This window comes from Panthera pardus, unplaced genomic scaffold (assembly GCF_024362965.1).
Source record: "Panthera pardus isolate Hobbes unplaced genomic scaffold, ASM2436296v1 HiC_scaffold_3, whole genome shotgun sequence".
Classification (NCBI taxonomy): Eukaryota; Metazoa; Chordata; class Mammalia; order Carnivora; family Felidae; genus Panthera; species Panthera pardus.
In genome coordinates this window covers 47,446,942-47,473,598 of record NW_026526876.1, presented here as the reverse complement: position 1 = coordinate 47,473,598, position 26,657 = coordinate 47,446,942, and the positions used below count along the sequence as shown (strand labels likewise).

Below are 26,657 nucleotides of genomic sequence, written 5' to 3'. Positions count from 1 at the left end.
TATCAGATAAAGGATTACTATCCAAAATCTATAAAGAACTTATCAAACTCAACACCCAAAATACAAATAATCCAGTGAAGAAATGGGCAAAAGACATGAATAGACACTTCTCCAAAGAAGACATCCAGATGGCCAACCAACACACGAAAAAATGCTCAATGTCACTCATCATCAGGGAAATACAAACCAAAACCACAATGAGATACCACCTCACACCTGTCAGAATGGCAGACATTAACAACTCAGGCAACAATAGACGTTGGCAAGGATGTGGAGAAAGAGGATCTCTTTTGCACTGCTGGTGGGAATGCAAGCTGGTACAGCCACTCTGGAAAACAGTATGGAGGTTCCTCCAAAAACTAAAAATAGAACTACCCTACGACCCAGCAATTGCATTGATCCACGGGATACAGGCATTGATCCACGGGATACAGGTGTGCTGTTTCGAAAGGGCACATGCACCCCCATGTTTATAGCAGCACTATCAACAATAGACAAAGCATGGAAAGAGCCCAAATGTCCATCGATGGATGAATGGATAAAGAAGATGTGATGTATATAACACACACACACACACACACACACACACACACACACACACACACACACAGAGGAGTATTACTTGGCAATCAAAAAGAATGAAATCTTTCCACTTGCAACAATGTGGATGGAACTAGAGGGTATTATGCTAATCAAAATTAGTCAGAAAAAGACAAATATCATATGACTTCACTCATGTAAGGAATTTAAGATACAAAACAGATGAACATAAGGGAAGGGAAGCAAAAATAATAAAAAACAGGGAGAAGAACAAAAACATAAGAGGTTCTTAAATATGGAGAACAAACAGAGGGTTACTGGAGGGGTTGTAGGAGGGGGGATGGGGTAAATGGGTAAGGGGCATTAAGGAATCTACTCCTGAAATCATTGTTGCACTATATGCTAATTAATTCGGACGTAAATATAAAAAAATAAATTAAATAAAAATTTTTAAAAAAATAGTAGGAATTGGAGAATAGAAATAGGCATTTGTTCAATGCCATATCTTTGACTCTAACTACATACATATGCACATACTTTGAAAGTATAAAAAAAGTAAAAGTATAAAATTTAAAGAGAAAAACAGTCTAGGAACCAATCCAAGTATATATAACAATTTAGTGTACGATTATGACAAATCTTTATATCAGGAAAAATTATTCTCTAATTGACACTGGGACAACTGATCATCCACTTAGAAAAGCATACAATTAGAGCATCAACTCATACATATACAAAAATAAATCCTATAAATAAAAAAGTTAAATGTTAAAAAAAATTTTAACTATACTGAATTATGAAAAATGTATATTACTCACAATTTTTTAAAATTTTAGTTTAAAACTCTTGAGTAGATAAAATACACAAAATATTTAAGATAATTTAATATTTCTCTAACTACAGATTAACTGTTTAAAAGCAGATATTTAACACCAGACATATTGAATAATATCATCTATTTTCTCTTGCACAGTGACTTGGGTTTTTTCCTCACCAGCCAAGAAAAAAAAATTACCCAGCCATTCCTTTTCCCTCTCTTTTCCCCATTTATAATCAATGAATCTATTTGTACTCAATTTTAGAGCTAGGCTCAAGTCATGCTTCCATCATTTACATACTCAAACAGTCTGATATCTTTGGGCTTGAATTTTCTTACATATAAAATGAGTCTAGTATCTACTCAACTTTCTTCACAGTGCTAATGAAAGGATTACATAAGAGAACACATAAATTGCCTGGCACAAATATATATTCCAAAAAGCTATCACATTATCATTATTATTAACCCTTTAAGAAATATAGGTTATTAAGCGTCTGGCATATCATAGGTTTCAAAATTTTTGTTGCCTTGAATAAATTATACTCAAATTGGCAATTTTAACAACTTGTTCTTACAGCAACTAGAGAAATCAAAAGGTGTTTCCAATCTCTTGTTTATATTAAGCACCAATGTACCTCTTGTTCCCTGAAGTCATTGTTTGATCTCTTATTTCTGTGTGCTAGTACCTAAAACACTACCACCAAAATGTACTGCAGAAGACAAAAAAACATTTTAAAACCTGCTTTAAGTCTCCTCTATTTAACAGTACTGTCACACCTCCTTTAGTACATGGATCTGAGTAAAACTTGTAAGCTACAGGAACCATGATAAATCATGCACTTTCTCAACTTTGGCCATTTTTTCATTCATTTATTAAACAAATGTGAAAGTACCTACTAGGTGCAGGTCCTGTGCCAGATGCTGGTTATTAAAAAGGCAGTAAGGGAGACATAACACTTGTTCTTATGGACAGCCTGGCAAGGAGGCAAATAAAACAGTTAAACCTACAAATAAAATATATTATTATAAACTTCAGGAAACATTGTAAAGAAAAGGACAGGGTATTGAGAGACAGACTAAAAGAGGAACTAATGTTAAATTAATTACTTGTATGGTACTGAATATAATATAGCCTATTACAGTACAGAAAAGCACTTTCACCTAAGTTCATCTGGAAGAGTTTATTCACAGGCAGAATAATGAGGAGGCTGAGAGAATCAATTCTAGGCCAGACTAAGTTTTAAACCAGAGTCTACTCATCAGCTTTGTGACATGACCAAGCTACTTAAATTCTCTATGCCTCCATTTTTACATCTGTAATTGGGGAAAATACCAATACCTCTCTCAAAGGGCTATTGTAAGGATTAAGTTAAATTCTTTCATTTTATTTTGAAAATTATCAAATCCACAGAAAAGTTAAAAGAAATTACAATAGGCGTTACCTCACATGAACCTGTATTTACCAGGTGAATTAATATTTCTAGAATGTTTAGAAGAGTTTCTGGCACATAGTAAGCAAGCATTGTATCACTACATAAGCAGTATATTAAAAGTAAATTAAACTGTGAGAAAATGACTTGTAACATACTTTCAGAGAAAACGGGCCATTTTCTGCTGAGATCCTAGAAAATATCTTAAATTTTAAAGGGAGAGTGGGGGAGAGAGAGAGAGAGAGGGAAAGACAGAGACAAAAGAGGAAAAAAAGGAGAAAATATCCCAAGGTTTGCCCAATGTCAACTTTATCGGAAGGTCAACAGCGCACTCTACTGGACCCACATCTCTTCTACACACTATGCAAAAGTAATAAATAAATGCTACTGCTACACTAAATCAAAAAATATAACTACTTTTATAAAAGTATATAGCCAATGTAAGCCTTTATTTAATGAAGAAATAAAAATCATATATAAGCATAAGAATGAGTCTATAATAATACCTCACCTAGGAGTGCCTGGCTGGTTCAGTTCAGTGGAGCATGAGACTTTCGATCTCAGGGTTATAAAAAAAAACAAAAACCAAAAAAAAACCCACCTCACCTATTGTGAAAATTTACTGAAAGTGAAGAGAATATAAATAAATTCTTAAGAAAATGATTATGAATGGTGGAATAAAGTAAAATCAGAACGGTAACACTCTATTAAAAAACAATGTTTCTCTTAATTTATTTTGACGTGAGAGACTAATGCTTTACTAGATCTCTGATGTATGAATTATCAGTATAAACGAAAGAATCTAAAATGTAAGGAAAGAGAATAAACAGTGGACAATGGATGGTAATTATAAAAGAGAGGAAATATTGACACCATTTTCTGACTTGAAGAGAGAGTGAGTATACTTGAGATGACAGGATGGTAAAAAGACAACTATCCAATTCTCTAATCAACAGGCTGGAAACTAAATTATTTTAATGAAAACTAAGAAAATTTTAAAAGAAAAACTTAAAAAGTTTAATGTCAAGTTTAGATAAAAAGAGAAATCATTACACTAATTTATCATTTCATTTATGAAGGAGTTTTTCAAAAAAATATAACTATGGATTTTAAAAGTATAAAGACTATAATATTTACATTTTTTAGGAATAAGAGAACTAAACCATTAATTTATGAATACAAATATAACTATCCTTCCAAAAATAAGTTGTCTTTGCTAATACCATCTTATAAGAGCCAAAACAGAAGAAGCATCCTTAGAATTTAGAAGTGTTAGAGCTAAAAGCAATATAAGGCATATAAAATCTAGTTCCACTTTCTTTTTCCTCCCATTTGAAGGAACAGGTCCTAAAAAGATATGTTACTTACCCAAGTCTCTCAATTTAGCTTATTTAAGATGTTTAGATTATCTAGATTAAAATATGATATACAAAATGTGAGGCATATCATCTCTCCACTAGGAAAAGTTCTAAAATATGGACTGCATTTAGAAAAATACTTTATCTAAAGTTTTGGTGATAAAATAATTTCAGAAACTGCTATACAATAAATATTAAATCCTATGAAACTACATATTTTTCTTCCACGTCTTTATGAAATCATGTATTCCAAAATTCATAGAAAATACTTTTGTGATTTATAATGAGCCATGTAGCAAAGATTATGAAATGTTATACAATGGTGAAAAAAACAATCTCTTCAATATTTGGTGCTGGGAAAAATGAACGGTAATATGCAAAAGAATGAAACACAATCATCATCTTAGACCATACTCAAATATCAACTTAAAATAGATTATAGACTTGAACATAAGACCTGAAATCATAAAACTCCTAGAAGAAAACATAGGTAGTAAGCTCCTGTGTCAGGTCTTAGCAATGATTTTTTTAATCTGACACCAAAAGCAAAAGCAACAAAACAAAAATAAGCAAGTGTGACTATATCAAACTAAAACGCTTCTGCACAGTAAAGAAAACCACCAGCAAAATGAAAAGGCAACATACTAAACAGGAAGAATTATTTGCAAACCAAATGTCCAATAAGAGGCTAAAACCCAAAATATACAAAGAACTCATATGACTCAATAGCAAAAAAAAAAAAAATCCAATTTAAAAATGGGCAAAAGATCTGAGAAAAGATATACAGATGGCCAACAGGTATATAAGAAGGTACTCAACATCAGTAACCATCTGGTAAATGCAAATCAAAACCACAGTGAGCTCTTACTTCACACCTGTTAGAATGACTATTATCAAAAAGACAAGAAATAACAAATGTTGGTGAGGATGTGTGACAAAAGGAAACCTTGTGCACTTTTGGTGGGAATGTAAATTAGTGTAGCCACTATGGAAAACAGTACAGATATTACTAAAAAATTAAAAACATAACATATGATCCAGCAATTCCATGTCTGGGTACTGGTCCAAAGAAAATAAAATCACTAACTCAAAAAGATACAGGTACCCTTGTGTTCACTGCAACATTACTTATCATCGCTGAGATATGGAAACAATCTAAGTATCCATCATTGGATGAATGGATAAAGAAAATGTGGTATATATAAATATATACAATGGGTTATTCAGCCATAAAAAAGAATGAAATCTTGTAATTTGCAACAACATGGATGGACAGACTTCAAGGACATTATACTAAGTGAATTAAGTCAGAGAAAGACAAGTACCATATGCTCTCACTTATATGTGAAATCTAAAAAAAAATAAAAATACACACAAAAAAACATGCTCATAGATACAGAGAAGAGACTGGCAGTTGCCAGAGGTAGGGGAGTGGTGTGGGAGAAATGGGTGAAGGCATAAACTTCCAGTTATAAAATAAATCATACACCAATAATGAAGCAACAGAAAGAGAAATTAAGGAATCGATCCCATTTACAATTGCACCAAAACCCATAAAATACTAGGAATAAATCTAACCAAAGAGGTGAAAAATCTATACACTGAGAACTATAGAAAGCTTATGAAAGAAACTGAAAACGACACAAAAAAATGGAAAAATATTCCACGCTCCTGGATAGGAAGAACAAATATTGCTAAAATGTCAATACCACCCAAACCAATCTACATATTCAATGCAATCCTTATCAAAATAACACCAGCATTCTTCACAGAGCTAGAACAAAGAATCCTAAAATTTGTATGGAACCAGAAAAGACCCCGAATAGCCAAAGCAATCTTGAAAAAGAAAACCAAAGCTGGAGGCATCACAATCCCAGACTTCAAGATGTATTACAAAGCTGTAGCCATCAAGACAGTATGGTACTGGCACAAAAACAGATACTCCGATCAACGGAAGAGAATAGAGAACCCAAAAATGGATCCACAAATGTATGGCCAACTAATCTTTGACAAAGCAGGAAAGAATATCCAATGAAATAAAGACAGTCTCTTCAGCAAGTGGCACTGGGAAAACTGGACAGCAACATGCAAAAAAATGAACCTGGACCACTTTCGTACACCATACACAAAAATAAACTCAACATAGACGAAAGACCTAAATAAATGTAAGACAGGAAGCCATCAAAATCCTCGAGGAGAAAGCAGGCAAAAATCTCTTTGACCTTGGCTGCAACTTCTTACTCAACACATCTCCAGAGGCAAGGGACACAAAAGCAAACATGAACTATTGGGACCTCATCAAAATAAAAAGCTTCTGCACAGCAAAGGAAACAATCAGCAGAACTAAAAGGCAACCAACGGAATGGGAGAAGACATTTGCAAACGACATATCAGATAAAGGATTACTATCCAAAATCTATAAAGAACTTATCAAACTCAACACCCAAAATACAAATAATCCAGTGAAGAAATGGGCAAAAGACATGAATAGACACTTCTCCAAAGAAGACATCCAGATGGCCAACCAACACACGAAAAAATGCTCAATGTCACTCATCATCAGGGAAATACAAATCAAAACCACAATGAGATACCACCTCACACCTGTCAGAATGGCAGACATTAACAACTCAGGCAACAACAGATGTTGGCAAGGCTATGGAGAAAGAGGATCTCTTTTGCATTGCTGGTAGGAATGCAAACTGGTGCAGCCACTCTGGAAAACAGTATGGAGGTTTCTCAAAAAATTAAAAATAGAACTACCTTATGACCCAGCAATTGCACTACTAGGTATTTATCCAAGGGATACAGGTGTGCTGTTTCGAAGGGGCACACACACCCCCATGTTTATAGCAGCACTATCAACAATAGCCAGAGTATGGAAAGAGCCCATATGTCCATCAATGGATAAATGGATAAAGAAGATGTGGTATATATACATATATATATACATACACACACACACACACACACACACACACACACACACACACACACACAGTGGAGTATTACTCGGCAATCACAAAGAATGAAATCTTGCCACTTGCAACAACGTGGATGGAACTAGAGGGTATTATGCTAATCAAAATTAGAGAAAGACAAATATCATATGACTTCACTCATGTAAGGAATTTAAGATACAAAACAGATGAACATAAGGGAAGGGAAGCAAAAATAATATAAAAACAGGGAAGGGAAGAAAACATATGAGACTCTTAAATATAGAAAGTAAACAGAGGGTTGCTGGAGGGATTGTGGGTATGGGGTAAATGGGTAAGGGGCATTAAGGAATCTACTCCTGAAATTATTGTTGCACTATATGCTAACTTGGATGTAAATTTAAAAATTAATTAATTAAATTAAACTAAATATGTCATGAAGATGTAAAATAGCACTTTGACCATGGTTTATATCTGAAAGTTGCTAAAAGAGCAAATCTTTAAAGTTCTTATCACAAGAAAAAAAAAATCTTTGTAATTATAAAAGGTGACAGATGTTAACTAGACTTATTGTGATCATTTCATAGTGTATACAAATATCGAATCATCATGTTGCACACCTGAAAACAATGTCAATTATACCTCTATTAAAAAGAAAAAAAGAGAGAGGAGGAAATGCTTCTGTACCAGAAGTAAAGTAAGTTTCTTCTTTTTTTTTTTTTTAACGTTTATTTATTTTGAGAGAGAACAAGAGAGAGAGTTTGTGCGTGGAGAAGGGGCAAAGAGGGAGGGGAGAGGTTCCCAAGCAGGCTCCATGCTGTCAGTGTGGAGCCCAACAAGGAGCTCGAACCTGCAAACTGGGAGATCATGACTGAACCGCAACCAAGATTCAGACGCTCAATCGACTAAGCCACCCAGGCACCCTGCAAAGTAAGTTTCTAACAGGAAAAACAAAAAAAACTTCTATACTCAAAGATTCCTTTCTTTAAATAAACTACCTCTACTCATAGCCCCATTATTCTTTTTCACATCCATGGAAACGATTAGCTTGAGAAAATGCTTTTGAAAAACTAGATATGTTACCTAGTGCTAAATGTCTATGAGATTACACTAAAAATGCTACCATCCACTTTTAAAATTAAAATGACAGTTAAAACACACAAATTTATATATTTTCTTAACAATTTACTAAAATACAAAAAGATTAACTACAATTTTATATTTTGTACTGAGTATGATTCTATCGTAACTGCTTATTCTAATATTGTTAGGAAGAAAAAAGTATTGAAAATATAGATCATTTTACCTAAGTATTTGTGACCTTCTCCCTAATCATTCAGAAACTACCTAAAATTACTTTATACCTTTATGTTTTTTACTCCAGACTACAAAAAAAGAATATTAGAGCTCAACCACATGGTCTTTCTGTATTTGCAAAAGTACTCTGGTGATGATCAATTTACTTTATCTATGTTGAATTAGTATGGCATATACCACTTATGTCTTCTTACAAACAAAAGTTCTATGTCACATTAGTGAAATGTTATCATTTTAGTTACCAGATTTGAGAAATTTAGTTTAACAAATCTTTAAAGTTATAAAAAATTATCAGAAAACCATACCTTTAATCTTGTAAGTAATGTTATCACCCACCTATAAAAATTATCCCATTTCTACAGTAATATAGTTACACTACCTACAGCCAAGGAAAAAAACTTATAAATTCTGGTTTAAAATATAACCGATATGGGGCACCTGGGTAGCTCAATCAGTTAAGCATCCGACTTCGGCTCAAGTCCTGATCTCACTGTTCATGGGTTTAAGCTTCACAATGGGCTCTGCGCTGACAGCGTGGAGCCTGGAGTCTGCTTCTGATTGTCCCCCCTCTCTCTCAAAAATAAACACATAAACCTTAAAAATATAACCAATATAAAGATAGGGATATACAGGTATAAATGCAATTATACTTGACCACTAAGAAGACCATAATAAATGATCAACATAGTACATAACCAAAAGGAGAAATTGATCAAAGCACTTAGCTAAAAATTAAGGTATCCAGCCAGGAATTCTGCTTATGGTCACATGGTCTAGACTCTAAACAGGTTTAGCCATAGACATCCTTACCAGATATTAAAAGAATATGTTACTTAATTATAAATCTAATTCCTCAAAATTAGTATCAAGCGATACTATATATTTTAGCAGCATTTAAAGATAACTATATATATTTGATATTAATCAATATTATATAATACCTTTAGTAGCAGCACACAAATACGGAGCCTTTTGCTGCTACTATTATTGCTACTGCTGCTACTTCTGCTACCACTTACCACTTAATAAGCTCTAAAATATGCTAAGTATACTCTAATCACTTTATAAGCAATTTTTTAATGTTTATTTTTGAGAGAGATAGTGTGAGTGGGGGAGGGGCAGAGAGAGAGGGAGGCAGAATCTGAAGCAGGCTCCAGTCTCCGGGTTGTCAGCACAGAGCCCAACACCAGGCTTGAACCCACGGACCACAAGATCGTGACCTGAGCCACCCAGGCGCCCTTACTCTTACCACTTTATAAATATTTACCTGTTTAACCCTCCTAACAGCCCTGTGAGAGAGGTACTATTACTAGCCCTGTTCAACAAATGGAGAAACTGAAGTAAAAATAGCTCACAGTAGAAAAACTTAATCAAGATTACATAGGTGTAAAGAGCAGAGTTGTGATTAAAACCCAGGTAGTCTGATTCAAGCTCATTCTCTTAACCAATAAAAACAAAACGAAATTTAAAAATCCACTTCTCTAATTTTAATTATTACCAATCACAGCTTATCCTATACTTGATTTCTTTATTCTTGAGGCTTCTACATAATGTTTCTTTCCTTTATATTGATATTAGAATCCTGCTTATAGGACTCCAGGATTTCTGAGAGGCATTTTAGAGAGAATGTAAAATAAAGTGATCAGAGCATTTGCCAGAGTATCATACTGTTTAGGTAGGATTTAGCTCTAGTATTTGCCAGTCTGTGACCTTAAGCAAAGTACTTAATTCTCAGAGTATCCTTATCTATAAAATGGGAATAACAATAATAACTGCCTATGCCATTGTAAGAATTAGAGAAGATTCTAACTAACAACTATTTATCAGGCAACTAATATACACCATATGCTATTCTAGGTACTAGGGATACTTACGAAAAAGACTGACATTACATTCTAACAGCACAGATAGATAATAAACAGGTAAATAAATAAATTCAAACGGTAAGAGCTATGAAGAAAATAAGGCACTGTGAAAGAAAATGAGGTAGAAAACATTGGCAGAAGCAAACACACAGTATATATTATTATTGACAATTTAACATTAAAGGCTCCTAAGATGACTTTTCCCCATTTAGTATTTTTAAGAATTTAAAGGAAGATTCTTTGAGGGCAGGGAATATAGTTTTCATTCACTCAGTCTTTAACTAGGTTCCTAGCACAAAGCTAGGTACTTGGAACATAAAGATGAATGTAACAGTCACAGCCTTCAAGGAGGTCTCCACATACTAGAAAACCTGGTGTTGTCCTTAATGGAACTTAGAGCCTTGTAAAGAAGATAGTAAGAGTAAGGTAAGTGTTAAAAACCGAAAAGTACAAGGAACATTCCAGATGGGAATCTAACTCCAAATTGGGGATGTCAAAGGCAGCTTCCTGAAGAATTAGCAGGAGCTGGTTAAAAAAAAAAAAAAAAGAGGAAGAAGGAGAAAGCGCAAAAGAAAATAAAGTTTATAGAGGACTTATGATTGTACAGATAAACAGGAAGCCTTATAAGCCATCTAAAGACTTCTAGGGGTGCCTCGGTGACTGAGTCAGTTAAGTGTCTGACTTAGGCTCGGGTCATGATCTCACAGTTTGTGGGTTTGAGCCCCATGTCGGGCTCTGTGCTGACAGCTCAGAGCCTGGAACCTGCTTCGGATTCTGTGTCTCCTTCTCTCTCTGCCCCTCACGTGTTTGCTCACTTGCTCTTTCTCTCTCTTGTTCTCTCTCAAAAATAAATAAAACATTAAAAAAATAAAATAAAATAAGGACTTCTAGAATTTGTCCCCAGAGTCAATGAGTTTTTTCATCTCCTCCCTGAAAAATTAAAAGTACAGACAGAACATATGAAACAATAGTTTTTAAGATATAGGATTTCAGGTAAGAAAGAGTGATCCCTGAAAGATAGGAAATAAATGCAATAGATCCTATAATCGCCTAGGCTTACTGCCTTGAGAGTTTCTAGGCTGTGCCATGGGGAGGGGGAACCAAGATATAGCCCAGCAAACCTGAATTGAAGAGACTCTGCTCTTCAGTCCAGAAAAATGGAAAGACTAAAGTTCACAGGGAAGAATATTAAAGTGGAGATAGCTGCACAAAGAATGAATCCCAGAGATCTGCAGACAGACCTCTCAAATATCTAGCAGGGTATTAGTCAGCATATGTGAGTGAGTAAACAATCCAAGAGAGCAGAAAGAATCACCCTAAATGATGAGGCACTCACACAGGGCATGGAACAGTGCCTGTTCCCACCAGCCAGACTAGAAAACCTAACAATTCATAGAGCATTAGGTAGAGGACTCAGAAGGAGCTAGCCTCTACTGAGGTAACCCACAACTAAACCCTGCTCAGATCCCACCTAACAAATCCTAGAAGCAGATTAAAAGCATCAAGTTGATTCCCTGTAACTTAACTGTATCTCAGAATAAAATTCAAGAGTATTTATAGAAATATAACAACACCCAGCACCCAGCAGGTAAAATTCACAACATCTGAAATTTAATTTAAAAAATTTTTAATTAAAAAAAAGGCACAATTCCATTTATATAAAACTATGGATATGAAAACTAATCTACAGTGACTGAAAAAAAAAAACTCTAGAGTTGCCTGGAGGTGGAGGGATGGGGTAGAAAAGGTCCACTGGTCTATCTTGCACTTAGGATGGATCTTTTCCAGGTATCATTTCATAATATCATGCACAGGCCATTTAGAAAATATGTGGTTCACTGATTTTACAGATCTTATAAATGGTAATACATTTCATTATATAATATCAAAAAGTCACACTGTATATCACCACCAATATCATTAGGAAAGTCTACAAGTACCATAAACTGCCAAGTTCACAGTGGTATATACAGTTTTTCAAAATTCTGATTTTCAATCAAATTTTATCAGGCTTACTTTATTTCAAGAATTGCCATAGTTTATCTGTCAGTCATTCTTTCAAGTAAAAATAATGTTCCATGAAAAATGTGGCTAGTTCAGCTAACAATTCAAACTATTCTACAAGTGCTTTTCCTCAAGATAATCATCCTATTCTGCATGCAAAATGTTTTGAGTACTGCTCACTTCTTCACACAGAATGTTAAAAAAGCTCAAGGGCTGAGTTAATAAAATTAGTAATTTTTACTGCTTCATCAAGGATATTCTCAGGTGAAACTGGCTTTTGTTAACTGTTCATTAATGAAGAAAACTACTATGCGGGGGGAGGGGGGTAGTGCCTGGGTGGCTCAGTCAGTTAAGCATCTGGGTCTTTCGGCTCAAGTCATGATCTCACATTTCATGAGATTGAGTCCCACATCAGCTCAGGTCCTGATCTTGAGGTTCGTGGGGCCCTGCCTCAGGTTCCATGCTGACAGCACAGAACCTGCTTGGGGATTCTCTCTCTCCCTCTCTCTCTATCCCTCCCTCGCTTGCACACACTCTAAGTAAATAAATAAACTGAAAAAAAAAAAATGAAAAAAAAAAAGATTGGTATCACTTTTTTAAAGTACGATCTATGCCCAGTGCAGAGCCCAACATGGGGCGTGAACTCAAAACCCTGAGATCAAGACCTGAGCTAAGATCAAGTTAGACGCTTAATCAACTGAGCCACCAGGTGCCCCTTATAAAAGGCAAATAACATATTATTACTATGAAAATACTTTTTACCTCACACACTGCCTGAGAAAAAATGTCAGTAATCTCCAAAACTCCCTAGACTACTCCTTAAGAACTGCCTGCCCAAAGGACACTGAAAGAATTATAGGGAAGTATAGTACACAACATTAGAATCTACAAGAGAAAAATAACCTTTCAGATTTCTTTCTAGTCCAATTCTCTCATTCTATAAATGAGGAAAGTGGGGCACAAAGAAAATAGGGTTTCCTATCTCAGACATTAGTAGCAGAGATGTGACAGCACTTCGAGGACTTCTGAGTTGTTTTCTACTATTCTTTGCATTATACTATTCCTTAAAAAAAAAAGGAGTTTAGCAAATTCCACATTTTCCTTCTTTACTGAACAATGGCATAAATACATACATTTTGTGGAGAAAAGGAGTTTATCTTTCCTAATGGAGAGTTGAGTTTTGTGGTCTTTCCTGAAGCAACTTTTGCATCCAAATCACGCACTTCCTTTTCAAAACAATGACGCTTTCTTATCTGTTAACACAGAACCAAAATGAAGTTTAATGCAAACTCAAAGTCTGAGCAGGCAAGTTGTTCCTGAAGGTCAAAAGTAGTTTTTCTATATGTGTTAAGCATAAAAAAAAAAAAAAAAAGATGACTCTTTCTAACTGGAAATAATAAAATAATTTTTAAATATACAGGGGCACCTGGGTGGCTCAGTCGGTTAAGCGTCCAACTTCGGCTCAGGCCATGCTCTCACGTTTGTGAATTCGAGCCCCACATCAAGCTGTGTGCTGACAGCTTGCTCAGAGCCTGGAGCCCGCTCCGGATTCTGTTTCCCTTTCTCTCTGCCCCTCCCCCGCTCACACTCTGTCTCTGTCTCTTTCAAAAATAAACAAACATTGGGGCGCCTGGGTGGCTCAGTCGGTTAAGCGGCCGACTTCGGCTCAGGTCATGATCTCACGGTCCGTGAGTTAGAACCCCGCGTCGGGCTCTGTGCTGACAGCTCAGAGCCTGGATCCTGTTTCGGATTCTGTGTCTCCCTCTCTCTGACCCTCCCCCGTTCATGCTCTGTCTCTGTCTCAAAAATAAATAAACGTTAAAAAAAAATTAAAAAAATAACCATTAAAAAAATAAAAAATAAAAAAAATTAAAAGTACAAAGTAGCTATATTACCAATTTATACCTTAAGTAAATATTTAACTGTCTAATTCCTCATATATAGGAAAGCACCATGTACTTTAAAGACATATTATCAATAATGTATTATAATGACACTCTTTTCAATGAGTAATATTATAAAATGAAGTTACAATATTTTATCCTTTAATTTACATCTATGATACGACCCAAGTAAATTGCACAAGGGCCAATGAAAACTTGATTGATACTTGACTACCTTGTGCAGCTCTAATGGTACTATTTCACTGCCAATAAATTGTTTACCTGCTGTGTAGTTTCTAAGGGTCGAATTCTTTTCTTCTCTACTTGAAAATCATCATTTTCATCTCTTTTTATGGAAGCCTGTTTCTTGGCAGATAGCTTTGCAGCCAACGTAGTTTTTTCAGGAGAGTCTTCTACAAGAAGTCATAAAAAATTAGTATAAATAACTGACACTTAGGCAATTTTTCCAGGAAAAATTAGAACCAAGATGTTAAAGACTCAAAATTTCCTTACTTTAAAACATGAGGTTGACATGTTTAAAAGCATGTATTTACCACTGAGTTTAACAAAGATATAACATTTTGAGAAATATGCTTTCATCAGGAAAGTCCAATTTTGATTTCTTAATAGGCTTATGCTTTTGTAAACCACTCCCGATAATGCGGTTTAAAAAATATAACTGTAAGGGGTGTCTGGCTGGTTCAGTCAGTTGAGCATCCAACTTCAGCTAGGTCACAATCTCACAGATTTATGAGTTCAAGCCCCACATTGGACTCTCTGCTGTCAGCACAGAGCCTGCTTTGGAAACTCTGCCCCCCCAGCCCCCCCCTCTCTCTCTGCCCCTCCCGTGCTCTCTCTCTCTCTCTCTCTCAAAATAAATAAACATTAAAATATATATATAAGGGCACTTGGGTGACTCAGTCAGTTAAGTGTTCAGGTCATGATCTCGTGGTTCATGAGTTCGAGCCCCATGTCAGGCTCTGTGTTGACACCTCAGAGCCTGGAGCCTGCTTAGGATTCTGTGTCTCCCTCTCTCTCTGCCCCTCTCCCGCTCATGCTTGGTCTCTCTCTCAAAAATAAGCATTTAACAAATTTTTAATTAAAAAATATACACTTATATAGATACAGATATCTGTAAGATTCTCCCAAGAAAAGTATTTCATTTATATATACATCTTTCTACAGTATCTCAATGTTTCTTCCCCACTAAGCTTCTAAATGTTCTTTACACTTAAAAATACAGTAGAATCAAGCTCCCATAATCTGCCTTTTAGTCCCACTACCTTGAAGGTCATCAGTGACCTCTTAATCACCAAATAATATTAGCTCCTTTTAATAAATGTGAACACTAGGTTTTAAAGAAGTTAATATGCCCAGTATCACATAGCTAGTAAGAGGCAGAGCGTGGATATGACTGGCTCTTGCTGTCTGACTCCAAAATCCATCGCATAACCTCTAGGAATACAGACAAACAGAACACTGTCTTTTTGAAATATAACAAATACGTTTCCTTTTTCCTTAATATCTGTTAACACTTTACTTAACTGCTCCTATACATGGGTTTCTCCTTTTCCCTAAATGTGAGTGTTCTGAAAAGTACCTTCCTTCCTTCCCACTCTTCTCTATACATTCCTTCCACTTCTAGGGCTTGAATTCATTTAACAAGCATTTATTTTACTGAGTCCATATAATTCCAGAAACCATGGAAAAGCAATGAAAAAGAAACAGCCTCTGCCTTAAAGGATTTATAGACCATTAGAGAAGGAAGCCCTATAAGCAGGTCCAATACTGATTTCAAAAACCAAGTTTGAGTCTGTAAAAACAAAGTAAATCTATGCCACATAGCACTGATTCTCAAGCTTTTACTGAGGAGGACTATATTTTTTAAATAAATATTGCTTAAAATTTCCAAAACAGAATAAAAGACCTAGAACTTCCCTGACTCATTGTGCCCTTACCCCTACAAGCCATGTTTTTTCCCAAGACTCTTAGGAACATAGTTTAAATACCATTGTATTCTAAAATCTTAATGGTTTTGCCTTTTATACGTAGGTCTTTTTTTTTTTTTTTTTGACCTATACAATTCAATTTTATTAGTATCAGGCAGCATGCTAAAAGTTTTACATAGATCAGCTCCTGCTACTATGGCATACAACAGCAATTGTTAGTTTACAATTGGGGAAACTGATACATAGGAAAATGGAGTTAAATGCCCAAGGTAAACAATGGGACCCATTCTAAACCTGTTTCCAATGTAATCCAATACCTTGAAATTCTGGATTTTTTTAAAGATTTTATTTTTAAGTAATCTCTACACCCAACATGGGACTCAAACTCACAACCCTGAGATCAAGAGTTGTATGCTCTACTAAGCCAGCCAGATAACTTTTTAACTTTTTTTTTAAAGTAAGCTCTATGCCCAACATGGGACTTGAACTCATAACCCCAAGACCAAGAGCTGCATGCTCTACCTGCTGAGCCAGCCAAGTACCCCCAATACACTTTAGTTTTAAAAAATTATCAACTAATATAAGCTCATTATGAAAGATTTCAGCAAATCAGAAATATAAATAAGAAAAAGTAAAGTGCCATCTGCTTCCCTCCCCCACCTTCTCACTTCTGTAAATCTTCCTCCCTGAGGTAATCACTATCAATCTTTTGGCCTAAATCCATCCATCTATCCATCCATCCATCCAACCTTCCTTCCTTTCCTTCTTCCCTTCCCTCCTCCCTTCCTTCCTTCTTTCTTTCTTCTTTTTTTTCCCAGTATTTATTTTTTGTTTTCCTCACAGTAAGTGTACTCTTTTATCCCCATCCCACTCACCCCCCTCTGGTAACCATCAGTTTGTTCTCTACAGCTAAGAATCTGTTTCTTGGGGCGCCTGGGTGGCTCAGTCAGTTGAGCATCCAACTTTGGCTCAGGTCATGATCTCATGGTTCACGAGTTTGAGCCCCACTTCAGGCTCCATGCTAACAGCTCAGAGCCTGGAGCCTTCTTCAGATTCTGTCTCCCCCTCTCTCTGACCCTTGCCTGCTCATACTCTCTCTCTCCCTCAAAATAAATAAACATTAAGAAAACAAATTTTGTTTAATAAAAAAAAATTTTTTTAATTAAAGATTCTGTTTCTTGGGATGCCTGGGTGGCTCATTCGGTTGAGTGTCTAACTCTTGATTTCGGCTCAGGTCATGATCCTGGGGTTGTGGGACTGAGCCCTGCATTGGGCTCTGCACTGAACGTGAAGCCTACTTCTCGTTCTTTCTCCCTCTGACTCTCCCCCGCTTGCCTGTGTACACACCCTCACTCGCTTAAAAAAAAAAAAAAAAAAAAAAAAAAGGTCTTCTTTCTTGGTTTGTCTTTTTTCTCTTTGCTTTCCTTTGTTTCATTTCTTAAATTCCACATATGAATGATTTCATATGGTATTTGTCTTTCTTTAACTGACTTAGCATTATACTCTCCAGCTCTATGTTGTTGGAAATGGCAAAATTTCATTCTTTTTTTTTTTATTACCTTTCTTTGTTTTTCAGAGGCAGAGAGAGACAGAGTGCGAGTGGGGGAGGGGCAGAGAGAGGGAGACACAGAATCCAAAGCAGGCTCCAAGCTGTCAGCACAGAGCCTGATGTTGGGCTCAAACCCACCAGCAGTAAGATCACGACCTGAGCCAAAAGTCAGATGCTCAACCGACTGAGCCAACCAGGTGCCCCACTTTCATTCTTTTTATGGCTGAATAATTTCCGATTGTATTTACATACCACATCTTCTTTATCCATTCATCTATCTACAGACACTTGGGCTGCTTCCATAGCTTGGCTATTGCAAACAATGCTTCAATAAACATAAGGGTGCATGTATACCTCTGAATTAGTGTTTTTTATATATTTTGGGTAAACACTCAGTAGTGCAATTCCAGGACTATAGGGTATTTCTATTTTTAATTTTTGAAGAACTTCCATACTGTTTTCCAGAGTGGCTGCACCAATTTGCATTCTCACCAACAATGCAAGAGGGTTTCTTTTTCTCCATATCTTCACCAACACCTGTTGTTTCTTGTGTTTTTGATTTTAGCTATTCTGACAGGTATGAAGTGATATTGTGGTTTTGATTTGCATTTCCCTGATGATGAGTGATGTTGAGCATCTTTTCATGTGTGTTAGCCATCTATCTGTCTGTCTTCTTTGGGGAAATATCTGTTCATGTCTTCTGCTCATTTTTTAATTGGATTCTCTTTTGGGTATTGAGTTGTATCAGTTCTATGTATTTTGGATACTAACCCATTGTCAGTTATGTCATTTGCAAATATCTTCTCCTATAGGAGAAGTAGGTTACGTTTTAGTTTTGTTGGTTGTTACCCTTACCGTGCAGAAAATTTTTATTTTGGTGTAATTCCAATAGTTTATTTTTGCTTTTATTTCTGTTGCCTCAGGAGGCAAATCTAGAAAAACATTGTTATGGCTGATGTCAAAGATTATTGCCTGTGCTCTCTTCAAGATTATGGTTTCAGGTCTTACATTTAGGTCTTTGATCCATTTTGAGTGTTTGTGTATGGTGAAAGAAAATGGTCCAGTTTTTCTTTTGCATGTGGGTGTCTAGTTTTCCCAACACTATTTGGTGAAGAGATGGTCTTTTTTCCAGTATATACTCATTCCTCCTTTGTCAAGATTATCCACATAATTGTGGGTTTTATTTCTGGGTTTTCTGTTGTATTCCATGTAGCTATGTGTGTATTTTTTACCAGTATCATACTATTTTAATTACTACTGCTTTGTAATATAACTTGAACTGTGGAATTGTGATACCTCCAGTTGTTTTTCTTTTTCAAGATTGCTTTGGCTATCGAAGCAAAACAATCAACGTCATATGTCACATCAATAGGAGAAAGGATAAAAGCCATATGATCACTTCAAAAGATGCAGAAAAAGCATTTGACAAAGTACAACATCCATTCATGATAAAAATCCTCTGCAATGTAGGTCTAGAGGGAACATATCTCAATATGAGGCCTTATATGAAAAACCCACAGTCAACATCATACTCAGTGATGAAAAACTGAGAGCTTTTCCCTAAAGGTCAGGAATAAGTGTAACCACCTTTATTCACATAGTACTGGAAGTCCTAGCCACAGCAATTGGACAATCTAAAGAAATAAAAGACATCAAAATTGATAAGAAGTAGAACTTTCACTATTTGCAGATGATATAACACTATAACATACAGAAAACCCTAAAGACTCCACCAAAAAACTACTGATAAATGAATTCAATAAATTCACAGGATACAAAATCAATGTACAGAAATCTGTTGCATTCCTATACACTTACAATGAAACAGCACAAAGTGAAATTAAGAAAACAATCCCACTTACAGTTGCACCAAAAACAATAAAATATCTAGGAATAAACTTAACCAAAGAAGTGAGAGAGCTGTACTCTGAAAAGTATAAAACATTGATGAAAGAAATTCAAAATGATGCAAAGAAATGGAAAGACATTCCATACTCATGAGCTGGAAGAACAAATATTGTTTAAATGTCTATACTAACCACAGCAATCTATAGATTTAATGCAACCCCTGTCAAATACCAACAGCATTTTTCACAGAACTAGAACAAATAATCCTAAAATGTGAAACCACAAAAAACCTTTCATGACTAGGTTTTTAATCTATCTGGAATCAATTTTTGTGCATGAAGTAAAGTAGGACACCAATTTAAATTTTTTTCCATATGGAGGGGTGTCTGGGTGGCTTAGTTGGTTGAGCATCTGACTCTTGATTCCAGCTCAGGTCATGATTCCAGGGCATTGGGATTGAGCCCCATGCAGGCCTCTGAGCTGTGCACAGAACCTGCTTAAGATTCTCTCTCTCTGCCCCTCTCCCCCGCTCATGCTCTCTGTCTCTCTCAAATTACAAAAAAAAAAAAAAAAATCTACATTTTTTTCCATATGGATATCTAAGTACCAATTTTAAAAAGGTCCCTCCTTAGGCCTCTACTCTGTAGAAGCACTTCAATAAATAATCAAGTTTCTAGATACATATAGAAATGAATCTGGGTTTCCTATTGTTTTACACTGGTTTTACACTATGCTAACACTAAACTGTTTTAATCACTATAAACTGTTTTTATCACTGGTTCTTGAGAAATGTCTTGGCCATTCTTAGTCCTCTGCATTTCCATATATATTTTAGAAAAGACATGTAATTTTGAGCTCTGCAATTTCTGGTCAAACTGGTAAAATACCCACAAAATGAATCTAGATCAGTGGTTCCAAACTAGGGCAATTTTAACAATGTCCCGCAGGGACATTGGACACAGACATTTCTGGCTGTCACAAAATGCCAGATACTACTGGCATCTAGTGGGTTGAGTCCTAGGAGATGCTACTAAACATCCCACAATGCATAGGACAGTCCCCATAACAAACAATTATCCCATTCAAAATATAATAGTGCCATTATTGAGAAACTCTGCCCCTAATAAATCAAGGGGCAAATTTGTATGGGCCCATTAAAGGGTAGGAAGCATCTACCAAAAGCAATTAATTTAGTTTTAGAAAAATTAAATTGCCATGTGTCAAATAAGATTAAACCCAATTTGTTAAAAAAAAAAAAAAATCACATTACCTGCATATAAAAAAGGCTTATCTTCCTGTCCTTTTTTTTTTTTTTTTAAATGTTTATTTATTTTTGAGAGAGACAGTGAGACAAAGCATGAGCAGGGGAGGGCCAGAGAAAGGGAGACACAGAACCGGAAGCAGGCTCCAGGCTCTGAGCTGTCAGCATAGAGCCCGACATGGGGCTTGAACCATGAACCATCAAAACACGACCTGAGACGAAGTCAGACGCCTAACCGACTGAGTCACCCAGGCACCCCTCTTCCTGTCCTTTATAGCAGGGCAGTGCGCAAGAAGTTTATCAAAGGGGTTAAGTCTTTAAAATATAAAATTATAAAGAAATAAGACCTATCTAGAATTTTAAAAAAACACAAAACACATCTCCTAGAAATCAGTAAGAAACAACCCACTAGAAAAATGGGCAAACAACTTAAATAGGCAATTCATTGAAGAGGCTATTCAAACGCTCAATAAACATAAAAAGAGGGGCACCTGGGTAGCTCAGTCGGTTAAGCATCCATATCCGACTGCTGGTTTTGGCTCAGGTCATGATCTCACGGTTCCTGGGATCAGGATTGAGGATGGAGCCCCGAGTTGGGCTCTGTGCTAACAGCACAGAACCTGGTTGGGATTCTCTCTCTCCCTCTCTCTGCCCCTCCCCTGCTCACATAGTACTCTCTTTATTAAAAAAAAAAAAAAAACCTTAAAAAAAAGAGAAGATAACATAGAAGGCTAATAAGCACATGAAATTATGCTCAACTGTCACAAGTGATGAGGGAAATGTAAATTAAAACCACAATGGGTTTTAATGGGATACCACCACATACCTATTAGAATGGCAAAGAAGTGCTGACAAGGATATAAAGAATTGGGAACTCCCAACCACTGCTGGTGAGAATGTAAGAAGGTAAAACCACTTTGGGAAACAGTCTGTAAGGTTCTTAAAAAGTTAAACATAAATGATCTAGTCCTATCACTTCTAAGTATTTAGTCAAGAAAACTGAAAGCATATATGTCCATAACAAAGACTTACACACAAATACTCACAGTGGCTTTATATGTAATAGCTTAAAAATAGAAACAACTCAAATATAAATCAACAGGAGACTGGAGAAACCATTTGTAGTATATCCATACAATAGAAAATTACTTAACAATAAAAAGGAACAAAGCGTTGATACATGCAACAACATGGATGAATTTCAAAAGAATTATGTTAAGTGAAAGAAGCTAGATAAAATAAGTGTACAAACTATGATTCCATTTATATAAATTCCAGAAAATTCAAACTAATCTATATTGACAGAAAGCAAATCAGTGGTTGTTTGGGGAGAGTGAATCATGGAGGGTTGGGAAAGAGGGATAACAAAGGGGCATGAGAAAACTTTTGAAGGTGATGGATATGTTCACTATCTTGATGCTGCTGAAAGTTTAATGAAGGTACACCTATGTCAAAATTTATCAAAGTGTACCTACCATGCATATATATAGTCATGTCAGGTATATTTCAATAAGGCTGTTTTTTTAAAAAATACAGGTTGTATAGGGGCGCCTGCGTGGCTCAGTCAGTTAAGGGCCTCTTATCTCAGTTCAGGCCATGATCTCATAGTTTGTAATTTAGAGCCCTGCATCGGCCTCTGGGCTAGTGGTGTGGAGTCTGCTTGGGATTCTGTCTCTCCTTCTCTCTGCCCCTCCCACTTGTGCATGCTCGTGCTCGTTCTCTCTCTCTCTCCCTCTCTCTCTCTCTCTCTCAAAATAAACGTAAAAAAATTAAAAAAAACCAGGTTGTATATAAAGATAAACCAAAGTTCCTATAATTATCTCAAAGTCAATTCCACTCATTCATACAATAAATCTTTTTAGCTAGCACCTACTATATGCCAGGCACTCTGCTAGGCACTAAAGATTCAATGATAAGCAAACTGACATGGTCCCTGACCTCATGGAGTACATAGTTTGCTAGGGGAAGCTGAGATTGATAAATGATGAATACAGACATATGGATAATAAAACTATGACAAGTGCTATAAAGGAGAGGTACACAGTGAGAGGACAGAACATAATACAGAAACCAAATCTAGTCTGATAGAAAGGTCAGTATGGCTCCTTCAAGGAAGTGACATTTAAGCTGAGACCTAAAGGAAAAGCAGGAAAACAAACTGAAAATGGGATTTTCCTCAGAAGATACACTATAAACAAAGGCTCTGAGGCAAGAGAAAGCATAACCCTCTTAAGGAATGGAAAGAAAGTCAAAAGGGCTGAGGGTCAAAATAGTGTAGACAACACTGGGGCACCTGGGTGGCACAGTTGGTTAAGCATCCGACTTTAGCTCAGGTCACGATCACACGGTTTGTGGGTTCAAGACCCATATCCGGCTCTGTGCTGACAGCTGGGAGCCTGGAGCCTGCTTTGGATTCTGTGTGTGTGTCTCTCTCTCTCCCTTCTCTGCCCCTATGCCACTCATACTCTTGTCTCTCTCTCTCTCTCTCTCAAAAATAAATAAACATTGGGGCACCTGGGTGGCCTAGTCAGTTGAGCATCTCACTTCAGCTCAGGTCATGACTTCGCAGGCTGTGAGTTCAAGCTCCACATCGGGCTCTGTGCTGACAGCTCAGAGCCTGGTGCCTGCTTCAGATTCTGTGTCTCCTTCTCTCTCTGGTCCTCCCCTACTCATGCTCTGTCTCTCTCCCTCAAAAATAAACTTAAAAAAATAAATTAAAGAATAAATTTAAAAGAATAGTGTAGACAACATTAATGATCACCTCTCTAGCATGTATTCAACCACTTCTTCCTCATTCCTAACAGAATCATACTTTAGTTCAAACAGCTACCCTCCTCCACACAGTCATGTGTTTTTTGTTTTTTTTAAAGCTTTTTATTTTTTATTTTATTTTTTATAAATTTTTTTTTATTTTACTTTTTTTTTTACGTTTATTTATTTTTGAGACATAGAGAGACAGAGCATGAACGGGGGAGGGTCAGAGAGAGAGGGAGACACAGAATCTGAAACAAGCTCCAGGCTCTGAGCTGTCAGCACAGAGCCCGATGCGGGGCTCAAACTCACAGACTGCGAGATCATGACCTGAGCCGAAGTCGGTCGCCCAACCGACTGAGCCACCCAGGCGCCCCCACAGTCATGTGTTTTAGGGGAAGATGACTCCAACCTTGATTTCAGGAAATGGATACTATTTAGACTTAAATCAATCATAGCAACCTCTCTCTTCCTACCAGTGATTAAAGAATGGCATGAGTGAAAGCAGTACAAGAAGTTAATGCATGCTCTAAACTAAACATGGTAGTTGGCACTAAGGAAGTATCAATGGAGATAGAGGTTTGCATGGAGAAATATGGAAGAACAAGGCATACAGGATATTTCCCAGGTTTTCAGCTTAGGCAAATAATGGTTAACCATTCCCATATACTCAAAGCCAAAGAAATACTTTTAAATATTAATAATCTTGTGATATTCTTAGTATATTTCTCTCTCTTTTTTTTAAGTTTATTTTATTTTGGGAGAGAACAGGTGAGGGACAGAGAGAAGGAGAGAGAGAATCCCAAGTAGACTTTGCACTGTCAGTGCAGAGCCTGAAGCAGAACTCAAATCGATGAACCATGAGATCATGACCTGAGCTGAAAGCAAGAATTGGACCCTCCACTGCCTGAGCCAGCCAGGTGTCTCTTAGTATACTTCTCTTAAATAAATCTAGTAAGAACTAGTAAAGGATCATATTTAAAATTTACCTGATTCTCTATTCAGCCTTAAAAAAGGATGAAATCTTGCCATTTGTGACAACATGAATGGACCTAGAGGGTATTATACTAAGTGAAATAAGTCAGAGAGAGATAAAAACCACATGATTTCACTTATATGGGGAATCTAAAAACCAAAACAATTGAATAAATAAATGAAAAGCAGAAACAGACCCATAAACACAGAGAACAAACTGATGGCTGCCAGAGAGAAGTGGGACATACAGGCTTCCAGTTACAGAATGAATACGTCACAGGGATAAAGGGTACAGCACAGGGAATCTAATCAATGGTATTATAATAGCATTAAAGTGACAATGGTAGACACACTTGTGGTGAGCACAGAATAATGCCTAGACTTCTTGAATCACTATGTTGCACACTTGAAACTAATTTACGTAATAGTGTGTCAACTATACTTCAATTAAAAAAAAAAACTAATGTACTTAAAAAAAGTCTCAGAGGATATACTGGCCTCAGAAGTTCAGGCAAATTCATAAAGATGAACGAATGAGGCTAACTGATTTTGTCTTACAATACAAATCAGTATTATTTTTTTAAACTCTAACAATACTGACCACAAATAAGATCAATTTCTAAATATCATTTATTGTGCACTGCCTTCTTCAAAAAATGATTTAAACTAGCAAAATGTCTGAATAAATTAAAAGTCAAGCCAAGAATACAATAGTCCAAGGATATCTGACTACTCTGTGTGTTATCTGAAAATAATTCCAGAGAATTAGGTGGAGATACATAATCCATTATGCTAACCAAATTTATCTTAGATAAATCTAATAACAGCAATAATTAAGGCTACCACAGATACCAAAAGAGCCAGGCAAATTATAAACTACCTTGACAAGTTGATGAAGTGCCATATCTTTCAGAAGGTGGTGTACTTGGACAATTGAAATGATGTGAAGTTCCTTGTTTCAAGTCAATGTTTGTAAAATTCTTTGAATGGCATGCACAACAACATGACAATGGTTCCTCAGCTTTTTTACTTAAGCTTTTGTCCACTGGCTTTCCTAAAAATGAAAGAATCTCAATTTGTAATATTTCTAATTTAACAAACATTCATAATCTTCTGCAACTCAGATGAGCAACCACCCAATTTGCCCAGGATTGGGAGGTTTCCTAGGAAACAAGATTCTCAGTCCTAAAACTAGAAAAGTACCTGGCAGATCTGGGCAAGTTGGTCAACCTATCTCCAGGATCAAATTACAACAGCCAAGAAACACTTATGCCATAAATACTTATAGAGGGAGTTATCAATTTACATAATTGCAAAAATCTAGTAATAGTCAAAGATAATGTTAACCATTCAAGTACTCATTTATATCGAGTTTTATTAAAATATCAAGCAGGGAAGATTAAAATAAAGACCTAAAGTATACTCTTAATTACTGCTATTTCCTTAAATGAAGAAATTGAAAGCTCAATACATCAAATAACATAAACATATAAGGGTTAAGTCATTTCCACTTTATACATCTATTTCAAATAGAAACATGCTTCATGATGTATCAATTCTGATACATGTATTAAAATATACTTTAAGGTCAATATTCAAACTAAATAAAACAGGTAATTTTTAATACTTAAATAAAATACAAAATTGTAATTGGTCTACATTGTGTGCCTACATGTATAAATACACAATTCATAGAGACTAAAAAAAAAAAAAAAAAAAAAAGGTGAATAATTATTCTCTATAAGCAGTAATGACATTATTTTCCCACCTGTACTACATAAATACTACTAATTCTACATTTTGGTCTCCCACTAAAATTTTAAATTATTAACAGATTATCTCATTTTTCCCCAAAGATTATCAGTAACAATCAGAATGAACAAAAGTTATAAAATATTTACTGTTCATTTTTAAGAGTCTTATAAGTAGATTTCCCTTCAAAAGACACACACATAAAAACATATATACCTACCTACACACACTCCTGGTTAACTTTAAATTCTCCTAATACTTTAGGTCAAATCCATTTAATTATGTAACTAAAACATATCCAATACTGCATTTCGGATTCATTATGTACATCAGCTAGTCTTTTATAAAAGTCAATATACTAGGCCTTTGTTAGCAAATAAAAGTAATGGAAAAAAAATATGTATTCATGAAAACAA

At 35.8% G+C, this 26,657-nt stretch overlaps 1 protein-coding gene across 1 annotated transcript in view; it reads right to left on the bottom strand.

The window, feature by feature from the left end:
- BRIP1 (BRCA1 interacting helicase 1) overlaps positions 1-26,657 on the bottom strand; it is a 207,588-nt gene that overhangs the window by 176,778 nt on the left and 4,153 nt on the right. Inside the window, 3 exon segments of the mRNA XM_053892318.1 lie at positions 13,407-13,526; positions 14,439-14,569; positions 25,370-25,543. Coding sequence (XP_053748293.1) covers positions 13,407-13,526; positions 14,439-14,569; positions 25,370-25,543 — 425 coding nt within the window.